Source organism: Monopterus albus, unplaced genomic scaffold, assembly GCF_001952655.1.
Source record: "Monopterus albus unplaced genomic scaffold, M_albus_1.0 scaffold63.1, whole genome shotgun sequence".
In the NCBI taxonomy this organism is placed as follows: Eukaryota; Metazoa; Chordata; class Actinopteri; order Synbranchiformes; family Synbranchidae; genus Monopterus; species Monopterus albus.
Window position 1 is genome coordinate 1,066,636 of NW_018127943.1, and position 21,416 is coordinate 1,088,051.

Genomic DNA, 21,416 nt, shown 5'->3' on the forward strand with positions numbered 1-21,416 from the left:
ACAGCAGAGTGCTACTGTCTCTTTCCATATGCCACTGTTAGTCCCTTTCATTGAGCTCTTTGTTTGTGTTTGCATGCATGTACTTGTATTTGTGTGTAAGGGTGTGTATGGGTGTGCTCTTAACAGCTAATCAGGCAGCAGAGGCAGCTATTGTCAACATTTTGGAGAAAACTTTTAAACTGCATTATTCACCTTTTTTCCTTTGAGTGAATGATTTACTAATCCATGGCGCCTGGATCTTTCTGAGGTGGATTTTGTGCTGTGGTTGGCGACTACATGGCGTCAGGTGGAGCAGAGGCAGACGATGGAGGAATTCCATTGGACATTGACAGCATGCACATGCTCCTCCAAGGTCAGTCTATTCTTGTAGATTTATAGCTGTTATGACCTGTGATGTGCTGTACTGGGGAGTCACAGTGATTGGCCAACTACTATCTGGGAACAGCTATTTATCAAATATTTATTATGTTTAGGGAGAATACAGGTGGAAAAGGTTCTTGTGGAGAATATATTTTCCACTATTTTGCATCAATCTTAAATGTTTATGAATTCATAACCCATAAAAGTGGCTAAAAAGACAGATAACTGTCTGGATTTTTTAAAAGTTAAAGGGAGTTTATTGCCCAGAAATTAAGTTATATAATATGAAGTAAGTGAACTGTTCAGTCATCAAAACTGAATGCTGTCTTGGTGATTTGATAGAGGTCAGAGGAGTTGTCACGACCAGATATAATGCTGTTGTTAGTTTTATTTGTGTAGGGATTACATCTTAGACATTTTAAAATCTGTGTCATCAATCACACACAGAAGAGAGCCTTCATGGTGTCCCAGATTACAGAACATTAGGTTATTAAATTACATTTCTGTTAAGATGATCAGACCTATTTCTATAAAACAAACATATCTCACCAAAACAAGTAAGTGTGTAAAAAAAAAAGGGCAATTCACATGGTCACAACATGATTCGAAACTTAAGATTAATATTAAAATGTTATTAAATAAATCATAAAATTCATTAAACATTAAATCATGTTCTCGTTATCTGATTACCTGTAAACTTCTGCAGAATCTCATGTTCTCGTTATCTGATTACCTGTAAACTTCTGCAGAATCTCCATGATTGTAAATTGACCTTTGAAAACATATATGAAGTTATCATTAATGTGGTGACGCCTCTTTCTGTTGTTTGTATTGGGCATGTCAGATGAACTGGGCTGAGCCAAGAGAATAAAAAAATGGAGTTTCCTGCCTTGGCAGGCTCTTAAACAAACAGCACAGCCAGTGAGTCGTTTTAACAGCCAAATCTGATACCCAGATGTGTGAGTTCATAGCAGTGACTGTCCTTTATTTACTACAATCTGAATCATAGAATAGTCTCTACAGCTCATTTATAATCACAGCTATGTTTTGTTCATGGGAAAGAAAGTCAGATGTGTAATTTTGCAGCTTCTGTTTAATACAGAAAGTAGTGGTTAAAGGTTTATGGAGGTGACACGGGAAGAATTATGCTATTATGAGCAAGGTTGGATGTTAAAATTCTATGAACAACTGTAATTAAAATATTAAATTATTTTGAGTGAACAACAAATTATTTGCTGCGATGCTCCACTTCCCCCGTTATACTATTCATACTTTCATTTTGGCATTTCAATACAGTAGGATCTGGCTGAGCACCTCTTAAGATCCATGTTTGCCCAGCAACCCCTCACTGTGTGTGCATATGTCTGTGTGAGAGATCATTATGGCTGTGTGTGTCTCTGTGTATATTTTCTGTGTGTATGAACCTCAGTATCTGTGTCTGTCACTGTCTTGGAAGCCATCCTGACTTGTAGCCAGATCTCAGCCTGTAGCCTTACTTTAGCTTAAAGAGGAAGCCTTTCACTCCGGAGTTATCCAGTGGTCAGAAAGTCCTTTGGTGCTCTGGTGTCAGTGAGTAGTTTATGACTTGCCTACAGCTCAGATCAGGGTACTCTCTGCTGTTATGAAATGTCTGGATTAGTATGGACTTTATAGCAACATGTTCCACAAAGGGAGAGTCAGAATAGCCAGAACACTTTGGAGTAGGTTGCTAAAATGTAATTAATAGCAATCTTCCTGCCTGCCCTATCAAAGAAATCCTCTAAGTGTGCATCATGTAGCATTATGGCTGTAAAATGTGTTTTATTTTAATTTTTCACTCTGCAAAAGATGATTAGATACATGTGACTAAACCCATATGAGAACCATTAAATGGTCTGTTTGATGATATAAGATACATATGTATAGAAATTAGAATTTGTGTCTTTGTTTCTCTAACAGTGGAGCATGAACAGATTCAGAAAAGGACTTTTACCAACTGGATAAATGCTCAACTTGCTAAGGTATGTTGACATAACATGTCTAGTTGTGATGCTTTTTAGACAGATCAATATATTTTATGATTGATTGATTGATTGATTGATTGATTCTTTCAAACATGCAGAACAGAACAATGAACAAATGACAATAACACACATGATTACACATATCCAACCAATGCTAATTCAAAATCAGTTTGCTTACACCTATTACATGTTTGAATGGAGTAGGAAGAAGTCAAACTTATCCAGTCCTACCCCATGACATCATATTATACAAAATTTATGCAACATTGGCTGCAAGCAATATCACTACATAAATAAAACAGATTGTTCTTATTCTTGCATATATCTTGTATAACACATACATTTATATTTATATTTAAACTCCTTAATTCTGGTACTATTTTTCATGTCCACAGTTAAGTTATTCCATAGTTTGACCCCACTTATAGAAATACAAAATCTTTTTTTGGTTGTTCGTATAGCATGAACTTTTAAATTTAAATGTCCCCTTAAGTTATATCCCCCTTCCCTTTCACCAAATAGCTTTTGGATTCCACCAGGCAATAAATTGTTCCTGGCCTTATACATAAACACAGCAGTCTTATATCCCACTAAATCAAAGAATTTTAACAATTTAGACTGTATGAAAACTACATTTGTGTGATCCCTATACCCCATCTTGTGCACAACTCTTATCGCTCTCTTCTGTAATATGTACAATGGTTGAAGTGAACTCCTGTAAGTGTTTCCCCAGTTTTCAACGCCATACTCCAAATATGGCAAAATCAATGAACAATACAAAATCCGCAATGCTTTGACGTCCAGCATATGTCTAACCCTTGCCAATATCGATATATTTTTAGCTATTTTATGCTGAACATGTCTAATATGAGATTTCCAGGATAATCTGTCATCAACCATTACCCCCAGAAATTTAATTTCATATACTCGTTCAATGTTGGCACCCCCAATTCTCAATTGAAGTTCATTATGTGGTCTACGGTTCCCAAATACCATATATTTAGTTGTCTCTAAATTCAAAGATAGTAAATTATTATCACACCATTTCTTTATCTTCCCAAATTCCTCTGAAACCCTTACAGAGAGTTGCTGTAAGTTTTCATCTGATGCCCAAATGGTAGTATCATCAGCAAACAAAACCATTTTAACAGTTTCAGAAACCTTACATATATCATTGATGTATAATATAAATAGTTTAGGTCCCAACACAGAACCCTGAGGCACTCCACACACAATGTTCAGCTCACTTGATTGATATTCACCCAACCTCACAAATTGACGCCTCTGTGTCAAATAACTTCTGATCCATTTCCCAACCAATCCTCTGATCCCATATTTCTCCAACTTATCCATTAATAGTTCATGATTAACTGTATCAAAAGCTTTTTTTATTTGGCAAGGGAACAAGAGATTGTAGACAGCACATTTTAATTTAAAATTATGAATGCATATATTTTCCAAGGTAAAACTCGCAGAATAATTGTAATACTTTACTGAAATGACCAATCAAAGCAGTATTTCTGCTGTGGGAAGCGTCAAAGAGCTGATGTTTTAACAAAATAAAGGCCTGGTGCTTACATTATTAAGTATATTGGAGAGAGACATGAGGCTTGATGCAGGACAGGGAGTGATGAGAGAATGTACAAACTTTCAAGGCTGCAAGTATATATATATATGTCATTTGCACCATCATCTTATATTTAAAAAGAATTCTTTTACATGTATTGCATTGCTTCATTTTCATAGAATTTGAATTTTTCAGGTAAGTTTCAGTACAAGTTTGAGATTTATCTTCTATATATTCCAAGACCTACCTTTAATTTATATGTCTCGAGGAAGACCTGATCAAAAGGGCTGAGTTGTATTTTGCTCAGAATTTTATCAACATTTCAATAGATAGTATTTGTCAAAAAATGAGCTTTATGGTATAAAAATGTTCTATCTAAGTCCTGAAAAGTGACACGATGGCTGTAAATCATATGAAGGAAGCTGTGGAGTGTGACATACTGACTCACTTCTCAGCCAGTGAAATGCAGTGAAGCAGCTCAGCCTGGACCTTGAGCTGCCTATGGTGCTTGCCTGGATATAAATAGTGCTTCAGTGGAGCAGAGCAGCACGTAATCTGAACCCTGCCACCTCGTCATAGCTTCATGTCCATATGACTGCACTCTAACACTAAAGTCACTCGTTCACAACTTTCCATCTGTTACACCAGTCTGAGTCCCCTGAGAACCCTCAAGAGAAGATATTTTATGTCTAGGGGGAAACACTGACAGTTGTGACTTGGCCTAAAGCCCTGGCTCATAAACCTAGTGTTTTGAATGAACCCATGAGAGTTTAAGTTTTGGCTGAAAGACTCTGAACTTTTGGATTATGGGATGTATTTGTCAGGGTGCTATATAAGTAATTTTGAAATTGTGTAATTGTATAATAAATGTTGTTATACAGTATTTTTATAAATACAATGAAAGCATGAGCCTGGGTCAAGTTGACTGAAAACCTTATATTATGCAAGTGGTAGTACTGTCTCAAGTGTTTCCATAATGTGGAACACATTTCTTTTAAACCCGGTGCTTCCTGTTGCACTGCAGATTTTTTAGGTTTCCACTTTGGGTTACAGAAGGGTAAACACTTGAGAAGTTATTTTTCCCCTCAGTTCTTACTCCATCAACGTATGACCTGAGGAGGCCCCAAACAGTTTCCTGTTTTGTAAAAAATGATGCAGCAAATTTCCAACTAAATATGACACAGTGACCGTGGGGTTATTTACACACAGCTGTCAGCTAATTTGTCATTTGTTTGTTTGTTTGTAGGTCCCAAAAGACTGTGGTGTGATGATAAATTGATCTAAATGTCGTTATGCACATACCATAATTGACAATATACTGTATTTGTGTGGGTGCTTTCATGGTAAAAACAACTTAGATGCTGCTGTATACTTTATGTATAATGAGAAAATGTGTTGTGCATATGCCTTCATCTGCTGTGATTCAAAAGAGATGTAAAAAGTCTTTTAAAAATAAAACATTAGGCTATGTGTAAAGATGATTACATTTTGGTACTGAGTCAAACTTAATGTACGTCACAGGTGAAAATGGTAAAATCAGTGATAAATGATAGATTTTGCATTATTCTAATGATTCTTCCTTAGATATATTGTGCAGCTGCTGGATATATAAATTGTGTGTTGTTACAGAGATGCCCTCCCTCATTTGTGTCAGACCTGTTTTCTGACCTCAGACATGGGTCACAGCTGCTTGACCTGCTGGAGGTGATGAGTGGCCAACCTATGGTGAGCTTCAACAATGTGTCTGATATCAGCGAGTTGAACAGATTCCAAATTCCTTTAAGAGGCCGATAATCATAATAAAGCTGATGATATAATTTGTCCCTTTAGAAAAGACAAAAGGGCCACGGGCTTTTCCAACAGAGAGCCGACATTGAGACAGCACTCAGTTTTCTTAAGAAGAAATCTGTAAGTTTTTTTATCTGTAGGTCCACACAAAAACGTAGCATCTGAACCTGTAGTGTATTTATTATTAGGATTTGTTGTTGGTTGGTGTAGATCAAACTGGTGAACATAAACATCCCAGACATCATAGATGGACGGTCCTCAATCATTCTTGGCCTCGTATGGACAATCATTCTCCACTGTCATGTGAGTACCAATAGTAAACAACTAAATCCACTATACATTAACCTACAGCTGCTGCTGCTAATGTGACAAACTAAGTAAGAGACATAAGAAAAGAAGCAGAAACAAAAACAGCAGCAGCCGCTTGAAGCCTGCGCTGATTTGAAATTTTGATCTTATTTCAGACTTATATAAAGATACTGGTAATTTGATACACAGTGTATTGTTATACAAAGTATATTGTTATATTGTTTATCTTAGATTGAGGAGCTGGCCAGCACTCTCTCCTTCAGTTCTCGCCATTCCTCGTTTGACTCTTTGACCAGTCTGGACTCCTGGTCTGGCAGCCCCGTCCCATCTAGTCCAGTCCCCCTGGGTCAGACACCTCCCCTCCACAGACACTTCAGGATATCTGCCAAGAAGGCCCTGCTCATGTGGGTCAGGGACCAGTGCCAAAGGTGTTTTTTTTTAACCTTTTATTTTAATGTTTTAAACACTGCCATTAAAACGAAAAACAAATGTCTCTTCTATCCTTTATTATTTGATTTTCATTCTGTCTGCCCGATTCTTTCTAGGGTTGGTAGCTCTGTCAGTGTGAAGGACTTTAAATCGAGCTGGAGAAGTGGCGAGGCCTTCTTGGTCGTCCTGTGTTCTCTCAGACCCCAGCTGGTTGATCTCTCACTGGTGCAGTCCAGAAGCAACCAGGAGAACCTGGAAGAAGCTTTTCACCTGGCTGAGAGGGAACTCCACATCCCTCGCCTGTTGGAGCCCCAGGGTGAGGCTGATGAGATTTTCATGGTGTTTCATTATAACCTCTATTAGAATACCAAACTGCTGATACCTGTCATTCTTAAAATGAATACCAGGACACTTATGACCTTTTCAGACCTTAAAGTCTTGCGGATTCATTGCAGCATTTAAAATGATCTTTGTCTTTCTATTAGGCATAACTGCTATGCTGCTATTTCCTTTTACTTTCTTTTACCTCAGATGTTGATGTTAAAGACCCTGATGAGAAGTCAATAATGACATACGTGGCCCAGTTTCTACAGTACTCCAATGACATGCCAGCACCTGATGACCATCTGCAGGTTTGCAATCAAACCCTTATTTGTAATCACTGTTTCATATTACTTGTAAAACACAACAGGGATTTATTTTTTAGAATAACACATAGCATTGAATTCTTTTTGTGTTGTTTTACTGGTAATTTATGTGTGTTTTGCCTAACAGACTACTTTACAGGGTAATCTGTTTTCCAGGTGGAGACTAGCTCCTTCTTATTCTTTCTTATTTTTACACCATCAAATATGCTGCATGTAAATTACACTACAAGTATAGCAGTACACTTCCACTTGGGTGTTTTACTACTCTGCTGCTGCTTCCCTGTCTGATTTTAAACCCACAATCTCCTGCGTGAAACTGAAGGGTGTGAACTATCTGACCTGTTCCCGCAACTCCTTTTTCATGTTCTCTTCTGGTGGTGGTGGCGGCTTAGCTGTTTCCTCTGGATCAACCCCCCTGCTCCTCACCTGTGAATTTGTCTGCTCACGTTACTCCAGCAATTGCTGTGTCACCGTCACGCCAGGTAGCTATGTTACACACCAAGCAATGCCGTTTTTCAGTTAATATTTGTCAGCTTCCATAAGTATTTCTCTCACTTGGTAATTTGCATTAATTGTGCACATTTTTATTGCCAGACAGTACAGTTACATGTGATCGGTGGTATTCCTGTAGGGAACTTTTCTGATTGTTGAATTTGAAAAACAGTTTCCAGGTGTCTATAATCATTGTTCTAACAGAGCTGAATAATACTTGACTTTAATGTTAGCTCTGTATGCATATGGCACATACAGTATTTCTTGCATTTTTCTAGTAACTGTGCAGCTCTAACATTGTTTTTCACCTCAGTTAAAAATCTTTTGGCATTAACATGTATTTATTGACAGTTTTGATTTTGGTCTCGCTTTGGTTCAGGTCTCTCCAAATGTGCGAGCGCAAGAGATGACAAGCTGGCTGCAGCGTGCCTATCAGGAGCTGTCAGATGCATGGCTGGCTACAGAGGAATCAAGCTATGCAGAAAAATACCAAGTAAGCCAAAGCACAAGAAGTGAAAGAAGAAATCACTGACTGGTGTTTAGGTGTTTGTAGAGTGACAGAGCTGTGTGTGTGATTCACTAGGTATTTCAGAACCTTGCTGGCTCCTTCAATGAGCAAAGGAGACCAGTGATGACCCACCTTGCAACCATAAGACACCGCCCTGAGCTGAGTCGAGAGCAGCACGCTCTCAGGACAGCGTGGGATTGCCTGGAAGAGGAGGTGAGCAACGCCACTGTGGACAATAAGCAGCAGAGTCACATGGTGCCCTCAGCAAGGTTTCAGTCATCAAGTGTTGTGTTCTTTATGTTTGTGAATTTGTAAGGACATTATTTATCATTATGGAAGATGGAATTAGTGAGGTGAAATGGGGAAAGCTTTTGCCCTAACAGTGCTTTTAGTCTAAAAGTGGCTCTTGCTGATTCACTTCCTTTCCTCTCCAGATAAATAAATGAAAAATGCCTACAGAGCATTCACTGCACAGCATTACCAGACCAGGTTTTGTGCTTATGCCAGGTTGTGTATGTGTGTCTCCAGCTGCAGAGATGTAAAACAGAGCTGGACCTGAGTCTTCCCCCTCCTCTGGACATAGTGGCTGTGTGGCTGCAGCGTGCAGAGGCAGCACTAGCAGAAGACGGAGGAAGGGGGAAAGACCATGCAGATGCTGCTAAAGAAGCAAGAGCTCAACATGATACCCTGAAGGTCATTTTTATTTCGAAGCTGCAGGACAAATTTGATCTGTCCTGTTCTAAACAATATACATCTTCTGAAGCCCTGAAACAACCCTTTATTTAAGCAGTGCCTATATAGACTGTGGAACAAGGATATCTATTATTATTATTATGATGATCTTGTGTCCTGTTTTTTTTTTTTTCAGACTTTAATTCAGGAGATGGGCCACCATGTCCAAACCCTTGATGCCTACCACAACATGGACAATACAGGGAATGTAGTAGTTCCCCCTGAAAAGTTTGATGAGATAAAAAGACGGTACATGACCTAATTGTTCACAGCTAGAAATCTTAAAATCACTGATATTAAAGGAACCTACAGTGTCTACTGTAATTTTGTGCCAATAACATCACTGTATAATGAGTAAATAATTTTTTATTTGAAAACAGTGTAACCCATATCCAAGTGTCAGCAAAGTATAAAGAAATCAAGCTGGAATATCAGGAATCCTGTCACAATGTACTGGACCTCCTGGGTCAGATCAGTGCTAAGGTCCAGACCTGGAAAGCTCCTTGCAGATCAAAGGAGGCCGTACATGGGCTTCTGCAGGACTGGAACGTAAGTGTATTGCATATCTGAAAGAACACCAGTTACAAAAATGTAGTACTGTTAGCTGCAATAATGTGAGCTAATAGCGAAGGTATAATAAACTGAAGCCAGTAATTTCTGTAAAATACTGACAATATAAACATGAGCAAGCCATATATGAACAAATGTTCCATGGATATAGTGATTTATACTCTTTAATTTGCTCTAGTTAAAATTAGTTTGACCTAATACTTTCTTCTGGCAAAATATACCTCTGAAAAACTGGCAAAAGTTTTTATTTATTTATTTATTGTCTAGGAAACAGTGGAGCACCAAGGCATGCTTTTGATTCTGATGGAAGCTCTCCAAAACCTGAAGGAGAAGGCAAATGCTTACACCAGCACAGCAGCACTAAGTATGGGCTATATGTGTATCTGTGTAAGCACAAAATCCTAGCACAATCTTTGATATGTCAGAAACTCTGTAGATAATACATTTCTTTAAGATTTTTTAACAGGTAAAACTTTAAGATACAGACTCTCTTTACGTCCCAGGTGAAGATTCCCAGCTTGTTCTTCGTCAGGTGAAGGAAGCAGAAAGTGAAGTTGAACTGGCCACACAGACTGTGATGACTGTGAGAGGGATGATGGAGAGAATGGTGTCTGCATGGGAGACTTACAGCAAGTGCCTTACCTCTCTACAGACATGGCTCGAACAGACTACGCGGTCTCAAACCCAGTCTGCTGCGGTGTGGACTCAGCTAATCTCTATGATTCTCACTATAAAGTCCAGTATTTGCAGTGGAACTGTCTAGCTGTAAAAATGGCATTGTCTCTTGTTTTGGTTGCTGCAGGAAATAAGTGAAAGGACATCATGTCAGGCTCAGCTAAATGAGGTGGGGAACTTTCTTATTGAGGTCACAGAAACTTCAACCAGCTGTAGCCTGGCTGAACAACTCCGCAAGGTCAACATGCAGTGGGCTGAATATATGAAGAGGATAAAGTTTGTAAGTTCACAAAGGGGTCACTAAGACTGAACGAATGTATAGCTTTTTAAATGTTCATAATTTACAGATATAATCTCAGCCTAATCTCAACAGTATTTAAATAGTGATAAAGGTTATATACTTGTTTCCAGTGTTATTTCATTTTGCAAGAGACAAAAATAAATTTGATGTACTGTAATGTAACAGACATAAGGAAAACTTAGAAAGACTTACACACATCAATAAGGTTGTTAGTCATGAAGTATGTTTGTTTAAGGAATTACCATCAGGGCCTAGTGTTGGCCCCCCATGTCTTCAGATGGTGCATTCACTGACCCAGGAGGCCAGCTGGCTACTCAGGCAACCACTGGAGGTGGCCTCAGTCCCACTGAAGGCTAACAGGCAGAAACTACAGGTTGCCAGAGTTACATATTAACAGATAGATGGGTAGATAAAAATCTGCAGCATAACAGACAAGATTTTTTGAATTTTTTCATGCTTGAGCTAGTCTTGTTTTTGCTTCTACCTTTCCTTCCCAGCTACTGAGAAAAAAAATGGCAGATATGGACCTTTCATGTCTCAGTCCATCTCCAGACTTTCAAACAAGCCACATAGAGAACTTCCAGCACACTCTCCCACAGGTAAAAACTCAATAACTCACTGTGAAGCAGTTCAACAAACCTCATTTTCTTTCTAGTATTTATTAAACACCTGCACAGGTGAATAGTCTGTAAATCCAGGGCTGTCCAACCATTCAAAAACTAGAAAGAAAAACTGTATTATTGGTGTCATTTCCTGTGTTGCAGTATGATAAACCAAGGGTTCAGTAATACAGTAATTGCCTCTATAATATATATGACAGATGCTGGTGGAAGCAGAGAGGACGTGTGGGGAGCTGCAGCGGGCTGCGTCCAGACTAGAGGGTCATCTGGCTGAGATGGACCGCTGGAGCACAGATGCCCTGGACTGTTTCCAGCACCTAAAGGAGAAAGAGCACAGAGGACGCTCTGCACCGGAACCCAGAGTCAGCAAATAAAAACTTTGTACACCTTCTAATTAGTCATTTTATTTATGCTCCACTGATAAAAGATCCAGAGCACAAGCAATCTGGGAGCATTGTTTACATGCAGATTGCAAATGATGGTAGTGTTGCACTTCACAAATGATTCCTGCACGCCTCTTGATTCATGGGTCTAAAGTATAGTGTTTATTTTGATGAGGGAATAATGTCAAAATTAGCCAAGTTCTCCCTTTTTTAATTTTCTTTTGTACCAGTCTTATGTGCTTATTGTTATGTGTGGGTACTGATGAAGCGTCACACCTTTTTGTTGGACAGCAGCATATACATGCAAACTGGGTTTCAGTATCTTTGGCTGGTCACACAGGCCATTGGGGCGCTCAGGCATGAGTGGGTATAATTTTAGTGGAGGGCATAAATGTTTCCTGTAAAGTTGTAAAACTATGTTAATGTTTTGGGTCTTTAACGTTAAACAGCACAGCAAAGATATCCCAACATAGGCAATATAATCTTTTCCAGGGACTGATCTCTCGAGGCTTGCAGCTGGAGAACCAGGTTGTAACTGGGGAACAGGGTCTGCAGGACCTTGTGGCACGAGTACAGAAAACGTCTCCGCTGTGTCACCTGAGTACCTCTGGCATGCAGGACAGGATCTCAGAGGCACTGTCCCTTTGCCAGGTGAGTTACATTCATTTATTTTTGTGATCCCCCTCAGTTCCTCAACAATTATTTATATTCATGTAATTTGTATGTTTTGAATTTTTTAGGAGATTCTTGGAATGTTTAGTTCCCTTGGGTTTAAGCGGCATGTGGGCGAACCAGTCTATCAGACACCGAGACAGCCAGAGGCAGGGTTATTTGTCATGGCCAGAACCAAACATGTAGACCAGATTGGGAATGTTACACTGGAAACCCAGGACCCAATTCAACCCTCACCCCGGATTTCATCTCATATTCCTCAGCAAAGGACAAGATGTGTACAGGCCTTGCCTGAAACCCGGCACATGAACACACAGGATGAAACAGCCACTGTTATACCCTGTGTTGAAATCCAAATGCTGCCTCAGCCTTTAAGGGAATCAGTACCTCTTATTCACCCAATACTGACCCCAACTCCTGTTGGGCAAATGTCTCAACAAAGACCAGTTGTGTCTAAACATAAAACAAGTCCATTCACAGAGGAAAAGGAAAGCTCATCCCCCTCACAAACTTACCTATCTAAATTCAGAACAAGAGAGCAACCCACTGCTCCACAGAGTAATAAAACATCTCCATTACCACCGGCTGTGGTCCACAGTGAAGTTCATTCAAAAGCCCAGTCAATGGCGAAGAGCAGGCTGGAGAGGGTCAGGTTTCGTCTGCAAGGACGCATCCAACAAGCCATCAGGTTATTTGGTGGCAAAGAGATTTCTGAGTCACAAGCCAAGAAGAAACAGGTACAGTTTTAAACATCTAATGATGGAGAATAAGAAGGATATCACTCACCATATGTTTTCTAAATTTAGAAAAACACATGAGCACATCAATTTTAAATGGTAACTTTGTTTTAGATTTCTATATCAGTGTCTTACTTGAAGATTTTTTGTATTTCTTGTTAAATGTGAGACCTTCTGAAGTGCCTTTAAAGCCGAACCTTGGCCCTATACCGACTTGTTGCTTATTAAATTCTTAAAGCCAGAGCTTGGCCACGGGTTCCCACTCATCCTGGAAAACCTTAACATTTTCAGAGCAGTCTTACAGTTCTAGAAAAGTCGTGGAAAATGAAAGAAATAGTAAAATGCGTTGATAAAAATAAACTTTATGACATTCTTGTGTTTTCCATTTGCTGAGAGGGAGCTGTCAGTCCTGAAGCATGTAGCTACTGTATGTTCAGTGAACAAATGAAGTTAGAATTGGTAGAGGAGAGCACTGAAAGGCCCCACAAAGTTGTGGCACTTTGAATGCACCCCAAATCACCTGAGGTTGGAGGGGACAGGGTGCGCCCGCAAAAAAGAATGAATTCCCAGGTGGAATATATTGTGACCACCAGCAAAAAGTAAGTTTATTTTTCTTCATATGCAAAAAATAAATGTCTATTAATGAGCTTTACTGCGGGATAAGCTTTCTTTTTTTTTCCCAGCGAGCGTTAGTCCTGCAACAACAATATATCGGTAACGTTGAGATGGCTAGCTGGATAACTACTGTGTGTGTGTTTGGTTAGATTGGTTGTTTGATTGTTGATCGGCTTGTTTTGCCCCCTAATGTTCCATAGCTGTGATTTGAACAGTGTTCGCTGAGCCGTGTGTGTTTTCAGTGTGTGCGCACCTGTGCGTAATTTTAAGTCGGGTGTCTTGATAACATTTATTGTGGCATAAACTCTATATCCATAATGCAGAGGATTCATAGTGTAGCACAGAGTGTGTCATTAGCCTTCTGTTGCAGGATGTCTGCAGCTCACAGGTGACTATTGGAGATAAACTTTATGTTTTTCTGATGACGCCACTTAATCACCAGTTAAGAGGAAAGTTCTTGTTGGATGCACTCATTTCTGTGGCAGACATTTTAGTTAACGCTGTCAGCTTGGTTGCTGAAAAAAAGTAGGGTATTAACTTTGTGTTTTCATGAACATAATAGAGTTCACAGATCTGAGACTGTTTCAAACATTTGAGCCTACTTGTTAATCAAGTCATAGTTGAACAAGTTGATTTTTAAGATACACAGTCTTATTGTGGTCCAGATGGAAAAATGGACTGAAATCACAGTTTCATCTGTCTTTATAGATCCAAATAAAGGTTTCATAAATCTTAAAGTGTGTTTTACACTTTAATATGTAAATACACAAATGGAGAACCAATTGTTATATTGTAAAACAATGTAATTTAAGCCTCCCTTTCCTTTTAACTGCTGAAGCAGCTCTTGCAAACTTCAGCATCATGGTTGTACTTTTTGCATTTTTAAGATCAAGCATCTTAGCGAACATGTTTCTGTGGATCTAGGCTGACTCAGTATCTTCATGTAATCCCAGACTGACTCCATGATGATCAGGGCTCTGTGGGGTCAGACCATGTGCTGCAGGACTTGTTCTTCTTGTCTCTGAAGATGATTTTTGTTTTTATGACTTTGACTGTATGTTGAGACTCATTGTACTGTAGCATTCAAAGTACCTAAGGCTTTTGCACTATGTGTGTATACATATAGTTAGTGTAGAGAGTGGTGCCATCTGGCATACTAGTCTAATGTTGCTGAAAATGTTTTAGAAAATAATGTTGAAAAGAGTGGGAACCCTGTTTAAGACTTGCTTTAAATGCCGTATCATCCAGGCTTTTGGAATCCTCTTTTAATTTCAGAATTGCGGGCGCATTTTTTAAAAGATCTGCAGCGTTTTGCTTTGTGTTGCTACTTCTTTTGTTTGTCTGTTTGTCCAGCTAAATGCCTTTTTGTGCAGAGAGCTTTAAAGATTCTGCAGACTGCTGTCCTTGAAGAGTTCCTGGATGCAGTGGAAGGTTTTGGGGCCTTCTGCTCTGGGCCCCAGCTCCAGGACTTGATGCTCCTCTCTGACTCAGTCAGAAAGCAGTGGGAGGTATGACAGGGACTGGATGCAGAGTTTATAAAAAAAACTGATGCACCCACTGAATCTGAGACAGGTTTTAAAACTAATATAAAGGATTTAACCATATATCAAATGAATTCTAATACACACATCTTTGTTTTACTCGTCTTTTCATCCAACTGAAACAAATATCTATACCATAATATTGATTCTACTAAGTGAAGCATCATAGGAATCATTTTGGGTTCAGTTCCTTTGCCACTGAAAACTTACACTTCTTTTGTAATGAGGTGGTGTTCCAAATTAATCCAGTATTTTACAGACATTCAAATTGTGACAACTAACATTTGTCTTAAAAAAAGTGTTTGTTTGTCTCACACTCAGGATGTACACAGAGAAATGGCTGCCTTTGTTCCCATATTAGAGTTTAAACTCAAAGAAGGGGAACAGTCATTGTGTGCTGTGCAATGTGTAACATATACTAACACTCATCATAAGCCTACTGGCCAGACTGACCATGACTTGCAGCAGAAAGAGGTACTTTCATCCTTTTGTGACATGGTATTAATACACATTTAACTGTGCTGTGTGATCAGATAGCCAGAAAGAAAGACACTTGATGTTGGGTTCTCAGAGGTTCATATTCCCCCCCAGGCTGCTACTGAGGGAGCTGCATCTATTGAGGAACATGTCAAATCACTCCAAGAGCTGCGTGAAACCCTGACACCATGTAAATCATCCTGCCTTGCAACAGACCAGCTGAAGGAGTCAGAGATAAATGTAATTGTTGTCAGGGGTGACACTGTGGAGACCAGGCAGGATGCAGAGTGGACCATTATCCCAGAGACAGTTGCCCCACCTGAGGAAGAACACCCCCTTGACCAGGAAGTACTAAAAAGGTATGGGTTTGGTTAGACCTCACATTTCTGTTGTCTGAAGACCTGACAGCCTGCGAAATTCAGTTTCAACTCAGACCTGACAGATCAGCACAGCACTTGTGAGATAAACTTGATGACAGATTTTGCAGCAGGCTCCGTCCCCATTTAGCCTTTGAATATCCGATAATGTTGAAACAATTTGTCAACCTTTTACTGTAGGTACAGAACGTCCTGCTTGGTGTTTCAGTCCCAACTACAGAAGAACAAGCAACATTTGGAGCAGGTTATTCCACATCCAGTCACCATCTCTACCCTGTTGAACCAAAAGAAGCAGCTACAGGCAAGTTGAAACTTATGTTACTTCACCCAATTGTAATCATATTCAGCCATAATTTAATACCAGTACAAATGCTCTTAAAATGAACCTGCACTGTAGTGCAATTTAACAACATAGACAGATTTAAGGGTTCAGTCTGAAACATCCATGCATTATATATCATTTTCTGAATACATCACAGTGTTCAGACTTTTTAGCTTACAGTCTGATCGCTTTGCAAACGTGTCTTCTTAACAGACTTTAAAACAGGAAACAGAGGCACTATGGTTTGAGTTTGAGCTCCAGTATGCCCAGTTATCCCAGTCCTCCCATCCGATGACTAGGGAAGTTGAAAGAGCCAGGGAGCAGCTGAGTCAGGGTTGGAGAGGCCAACAAATGTGTCTACAGAGCAGGTACAGTGCACCTCTGAGATCAAGGAAAGTGCTGACTAATCGCTTAAGACATGCACATTTGTGCTTACCCTTTTTTGTGATCTTTCAAAAAAGGTTAATTTACCAGTGCCACACCCTTTTTTGTGATCTTTCATTCAAAAAAGGTTAATTTACCAGTGCCAATCATAACATTTTAACAGACAGGTACAGTACCTGGCCACAAAACAAGACTATTGTTTGTTTTAATCATTAACCCTATCAGATATATTGCATAATTGTGTCAACTTTTGAATTTCTGTGGGTGCTTTAAGCACTTCTCGTCCATTTTGGCTCAAGAGTTGAGTCTCAAACTTTATTCCTGCCCATGGAAACAACTTCAAGGTCCAATTAGCAGATGTTCCAGAGGTTTCAGATATATTACACAGACTTCATCAGCATATGGAGTTAACAAATAACCAGATTTTAGTACTACACAAAGCAAATTAATCTATTTAATTGGTTTTACTTTGATTTATGCCAGGATGACATCTCTACAGAGTACTGTTGACCTGATGAAGTCTGCACATGATCACATGGAATTGATCACACAGAAACTAGACAGGATCATTAGAGAGTCTGTGGACATCTCCTCCTTCACTCTGGCTGATCCTGGACTGGTATCTGACTTAAAGGTACATCTTTGCTTTATTCAGACAATTCATCATGTAATTCTGTTAGGAAATATGCAAACAGTATTATTAATCCATGAAGTGTTCCCCAGGAAATGGATGACAAACTCCAGTCTGAAATGAAAAAGTTATCAGAACAAAGCAGTGAAAATGAAATACAACAAACAGAAGTCACATCCCCTTCATCTCGCCACCAAGCTCTCCACAGCAGTGTCAATCATCTCAAACAGCTCAGAGGGAAGCTGGAGAAGGTTCACTCAGCTGCCCAGGCTCTGGATCGATTCCTGGCCACAGTGAGGGAAGTCAGGGCAGAGATCCCAACCCTGCTGTCAAGCCAGGACCCCAGTGGGCAGCAAAATGAGGCAGTGTGGGAGCAGGAGAGGCATTCTTGGCAGGCAGCAATGCAGCAGAGGTTGCAGACTGCTGCGGAACAATCTGGTGGTGTTGACAGCAGCTTAAGGGCAGCAGGGTTGACTCTGACCATGGATGGTGCAACTGTGATGTGCCAGGATGTTGTGACATCATTGTCCAAGGATATTGTGGATGTAGAGGTAAAGCTGATAAAAAGCAGGAAGAGGGGGAGCCAAGACAAGTCAGATCCAGTGGTAAAGGAGCAAATGCAGGGGAATGAAGAGTCGAATCCTGTGGGGGTACATCAGACAAAGACTGTGGACACTTCACCACAGCAGGGGGGAGCACAGGAGCAGGAGCATCCCCCTCCAAGCACAGCAGAAGAGAAGTCAAGGTTGGAGGCCAAAAGGAGTAGGCAGGGGGGAGAGGAGGACACAAAGACACAAAGGGTGGAGGAGCACAAATCTGAAACATGGAGATCTGAAGGGGGTGTCAAGGACCAGAGGAGCAGTGAGCTTAAGAAAGGGGGAAAGGAGAAGGAGAGCTTGGTCCAGAGGAGAGATGCCTTGTTAGGAGCACTGAGGGAGATCAGAGCAGCAGCTGAGCAGCTGGCACTGCAGGAGCCCACCCTGCCTGCTCTGCAGCACAGGTACAACACTGGTGTGGGTCAGAAACCTTTACTCTTTTGTTGTAACCTGGGTGAAATACCAAACTGAGTTTTACTACATCAGGACAACGAACACTATGTTAAGTAGCTACAATTACATTTAGATCTTTTCCTATGTATGTGTAAACCTTCTGATATTATGCATCATGAACAAACATCTAATGAACAATGAACACGATACTGTATATATGTATATTAGTCTCTAATGATATTATTAAGTTTGGAAAAACAAAACTGGTCATGTACACAACTGAAACAACAGTAATTTATACAGACATGCAGAACATTGCCCAGTTGGTATTCTGTGCATGGTTTAACATACACTGACTTTCTCAGAAGCCTCCATTCCTCCATAACCTTTGTTGTCCCACTGTCCATTGATGACCCAGACACTACTTGTCATCCTCTCCAGGACTCATGTTTTGACAGAGCTGAAAAGTCATCTTACTGTTCTCCTCTCTGAGAAGCAGCTTGTACAAGATGCATTTTCATCAGGAATCCCTGATGTAGGTCAGACCAGAGAGGTGGAGGATCTCTGGGAGGAGACGACACGAACTGTAACTGAACGGTAAAGGCAAGAGGAGCGGTGATGAGAACAGTGTCTGATTATTACTGTTTCTGTCTTTTGTGATCTACTGTTATGCCGTTCTAGTTGTGTTACTTTGCTGAGTTTAGTCTGTACATGTGTTATGGATCACAAACAGACTGGACCAGTGTTGTGGCCTGACTCAGCTGCTGAAAAGATTTCAGAGCCTTCGTGGTGAACTGAGTGGGACACTGCAGAGAGCAGAAAGTATCATCAGTGAACAAGCCTCCTACGTGGGGAAAGACAACCTGCAGAGACTACACACTAAAGTACATCACACTGTTTGGCTTGAGTAATGAATGCACCTACTTTTGGAATCTGACTCTTTTGTCAGCAGTATGACACTGAAAACAAACATCACAGTCGCTCCAGTGCAGACCTTTGGCTTTGCTTCTTTGTGCTGACACCGAATGTGTTTGTATATTTACTGATATTGTTTGTGTGTATAGATCCAGGAAACCAAAGCAGAGCTGAGTGGCCTTGGGGACCGCATAGAAGATGTGCGAAATGTCTGCAGGCAGCTTCACACCCACCTACGTCACCGCCCAGAACACACTATCGTCCCGTTTGAGAGCGAAGCTGATGCTCTCATGGACCAATGGCTGGATGTGAGTTTAGCCACTTTAAACTCTCAACTCACTATTAATTACACTACCCTTTTATTCTGTTATTTTTTCTCACTTTTAAAGACATTATTTAGCATTTTTATGGCTGTTAAATGTTTTGCAAGAAGAGTCCCTTTATTTTTATGTCTTTGCACGTTTTAACTACTGTCTTTATGCTGCCACTTAATTTCAAGTGGATGTACACAAACCAAAATATATTAATTTTAGGGCTGAGTTGAGTTGAGTGCTAGAGTTAATTGCAGCTCCAATTCATGCAGATATCAGAAAGAACAGATTCCCACCTTGAAAACCTACACCTTGGCCTGACTCTGTGGGAAGGAGTCCTGCAGCTGGGGGCAGAGGTGGAGAGCTGGACCACCAGTCAACTAGCAGTGTTTGCTCAGTCTCTGTCCTTCCAGACCGAGGATGGTATCAAAACATTGCAGGTAAAACCGAGTCCCTGTTCAGCATTCTGTTATACACACTGTTGTATGCTTAGTCAAATGAGCTCCACATTTCCACAGTTACTGTACTTAGAATAATGACACCCCCCTCACTGTCTCTAGAATGACATTGTGGCCCAGGAGGAGCGTATGGATCATTTTCACCAAAGAGCCGCTGAGATTCAGTCACTGCTTCACAGCACAGAGCTACCTGTGGAGCTGCAGGTACAGCATGTAACTCTAGTTAATGTTTTATTCAGGATGAAACCCAACTGCTAGGATGGGTAGCAGGACTGATAGATACCACTACTACATAGTGATATTTTTCAATCTGGATATATGTTTGCATGTTTGTCAGCAAGACATAATCATGAAGCTACAGAATTGTGAAGGTCTCTTGTCTTTTGTTTGGTTTAGGTGGTTGAGATCCAGATGAGGAAGAAGATGGAGCAGCTGAAGGAGCTTGTTTCTGAGGCTGAGGATTACAGGCAGAAGGTGGCTGCAAAGGGACAAATCACTGTCAGGATGGCTGAGTGCTTCAACTCCCTCCAGAAGATTCAGGACTCCCTAGTCACTCTCAGTGGGTCAGATATTGCAACAGTCCTCGCAAAACTTAAGGTAAGTTCTAAGATGAAGTTAGAGAAAAATGTGTGCATATATTTGCAATAATTATGCTCTAATTTTACCATTATATTCTACACAGGTCAATGTTAAATACATATACAAGATGTTCAGAAGAGTTTTATGGGTGTAAACACATGACATCTATGTAGGGCAACCTAAATTATGAAGTGGTGTCTCCTGCAACTTGCTTCTTGTCCCGCTTCATGTATGTGCTGTACATCGGCTCTTCACTATTTTGTCTTCCTCTTCAGGAACTGTGTTGGCAGCTCCAGATACAGGATGAGCAGGCAGGGAGTTTGCTGGAAGAACTGCGTGTTATGGCCACCGTAGCCCGTCCCAAAAAACTCCCAAGGATGGGAGTCGGCTACAGGAGAAAGTCAGAAACACCCATCAGCTATTCTCCGAGACGGAAGAACAGACTGCGAGGAATATCCAGGATCTTGACAGGTAACAGTGTGTTTATTAGTTTAAGGTTCATGTTTACATGTGTACAGATTTACACATCTGATTTATGTCTCCTCCAACATGGCATGCAACACTGACACATTACACTGAGGGTGTAAGAGAGCAGCTGGACAGGTATTTCTGGAATTTGCACAAATGATTTCTGTTTCTTTGTCTAAAGGTTGCCTGATCACTTAACTGTGTTTTCTCAAAGGCTGTCATCAGGAGATCTGTGTAAAGAAACAAAGCAGGCAAAACCTGAACTGAACTTAGAGTAGCAAATCAGTCTGAGCATGTCAGAAGAACATTGTTTTCAGTAAAGTATGCAGGAGGTGCAGTTTATTATACTGCAGACCCTGTTTTTAACAAGAATAGATATGTAGTGCCAAAATTTACCACATTATATTTAGAGGTATCTCTATCTTTTTGTCCTCCCCAGCTACATACATGAGAGGGTCAAAATATTAGGAACACCTCTAAATATAATGTAGTCCAGTACAAAATCACCTTTAACTAACTCAATAATAAACGTATAATTGAATATATATATATATAT

The 21,416-nt window shown here is 40.2% G+C and overlaps 1 protein-coding gene across 1 annotated transcript in view; it reads left to right on the forward strand.

Moving 5' to 3' along the window:
- The first annotated feature begins 258 nt into the window (after positions 1-258).
- Positions 259-21,416, forward strand: part of LOC109962288 (nesprin-1-like) — a 53,264-nt gene continuing 32,106 nt past the window's right edge. The window contains exons 1-32 of the mRNA XM_020603868.1: positions 259-352; positions 2,299-2,360; positions 5,560-5,655; positions 5,761-5,838; positions 5,929-6,021; positions 6,259-6,455; positions 6,573-6,772; positions 6,988-7,088; positions 7,496-7,585; positions 7,975-8,088; positions 8,179-8,316; positions 8,632-8,796; positions 8,972-9,084; positions 9,216-9,384; positions 9,673-9,769; positions 9,909-10,102; positions 10,208-10,360; positions 10,617-10,754; positions 10,879-10,980; positions 11,202-11,363; positions 11,877-12,035; positions 12,614-12,793; positions 14,782-14,916; positions 15,541-15,785; positions 15,984-16,104; positions 17,371-18,140; positions 18,863-19,013; positions 19,194-19,352; positions 19,628-19,795; positions 19,916-20,017; positions 20,210-20,410; positions 20,769-20,863. Of these exons, the coding sequence (XP_020459524.1) occupies positions 277-352; positions 2,299-2,360; positions 5,560-5,655; positions 5,761-5,838; positions 5,929-6,021; positions 6,259-6,455; positions 6,573-6,772; positions 6,988-7,088; positions 7,496-7,585; positions 7,975-8,088; positions 8,179-8,316; positions 8,632-8,796; positions 8,972-9,084; positions 9,216-9,384; positions 9,673-9,769; positions 9,909-10,102; positions 10,208-10,360; positions 10,617-10,754; positions 10,879-10,980; positions 11,202-11,363; positions 11,877-12,035; positions 12,614-12,793; positions 14,782-14,916; positions 15,541-15,785; positions 15,984-16,104; positions 17,371-18,140; positions 18,863-19,013; positions 19,194-19,352; positions 19,628-19,795; positions 19,916-20,017; positions 20,210-20,410; positions 20,769-20,863 (5,024 nt within the window). The 5' untranslated portion in view covers positions 259-276. The remainder of the gene's footprint in view (positions 353-2,298; positions 2,361-5,559; positions 5,656-5,760; positions 5,839-5,928; positions 6,022-6,258; positions 6,456-6,572; positions 6,773-6,987; positions 7,089-7,495; positions 7,586-7,974; positions 8,089-8,178; positions 8,317-8,631; positions 8,797-8,971; positions 9,085-9,215; positions 9,385-9,672; positions 9,770-9,908; positions 10,103-10,207; positions 10,361-10,616; positions 10,755-10,878; positions 10,981-11,201; positions 11,364-11,876; positions 12,036-12,613; positions 12,794-14,781; positions 14,917-15,540; positions 15,786-15,983; positions 16,105-17,370; positions 18,141-18,862; positions 19,014-19,193; positions 19,353-19,627; positions 19,796-19,915; positions 20,018-20,209; positions 20,411-20,768; positions 20,864-21,416) is intronic.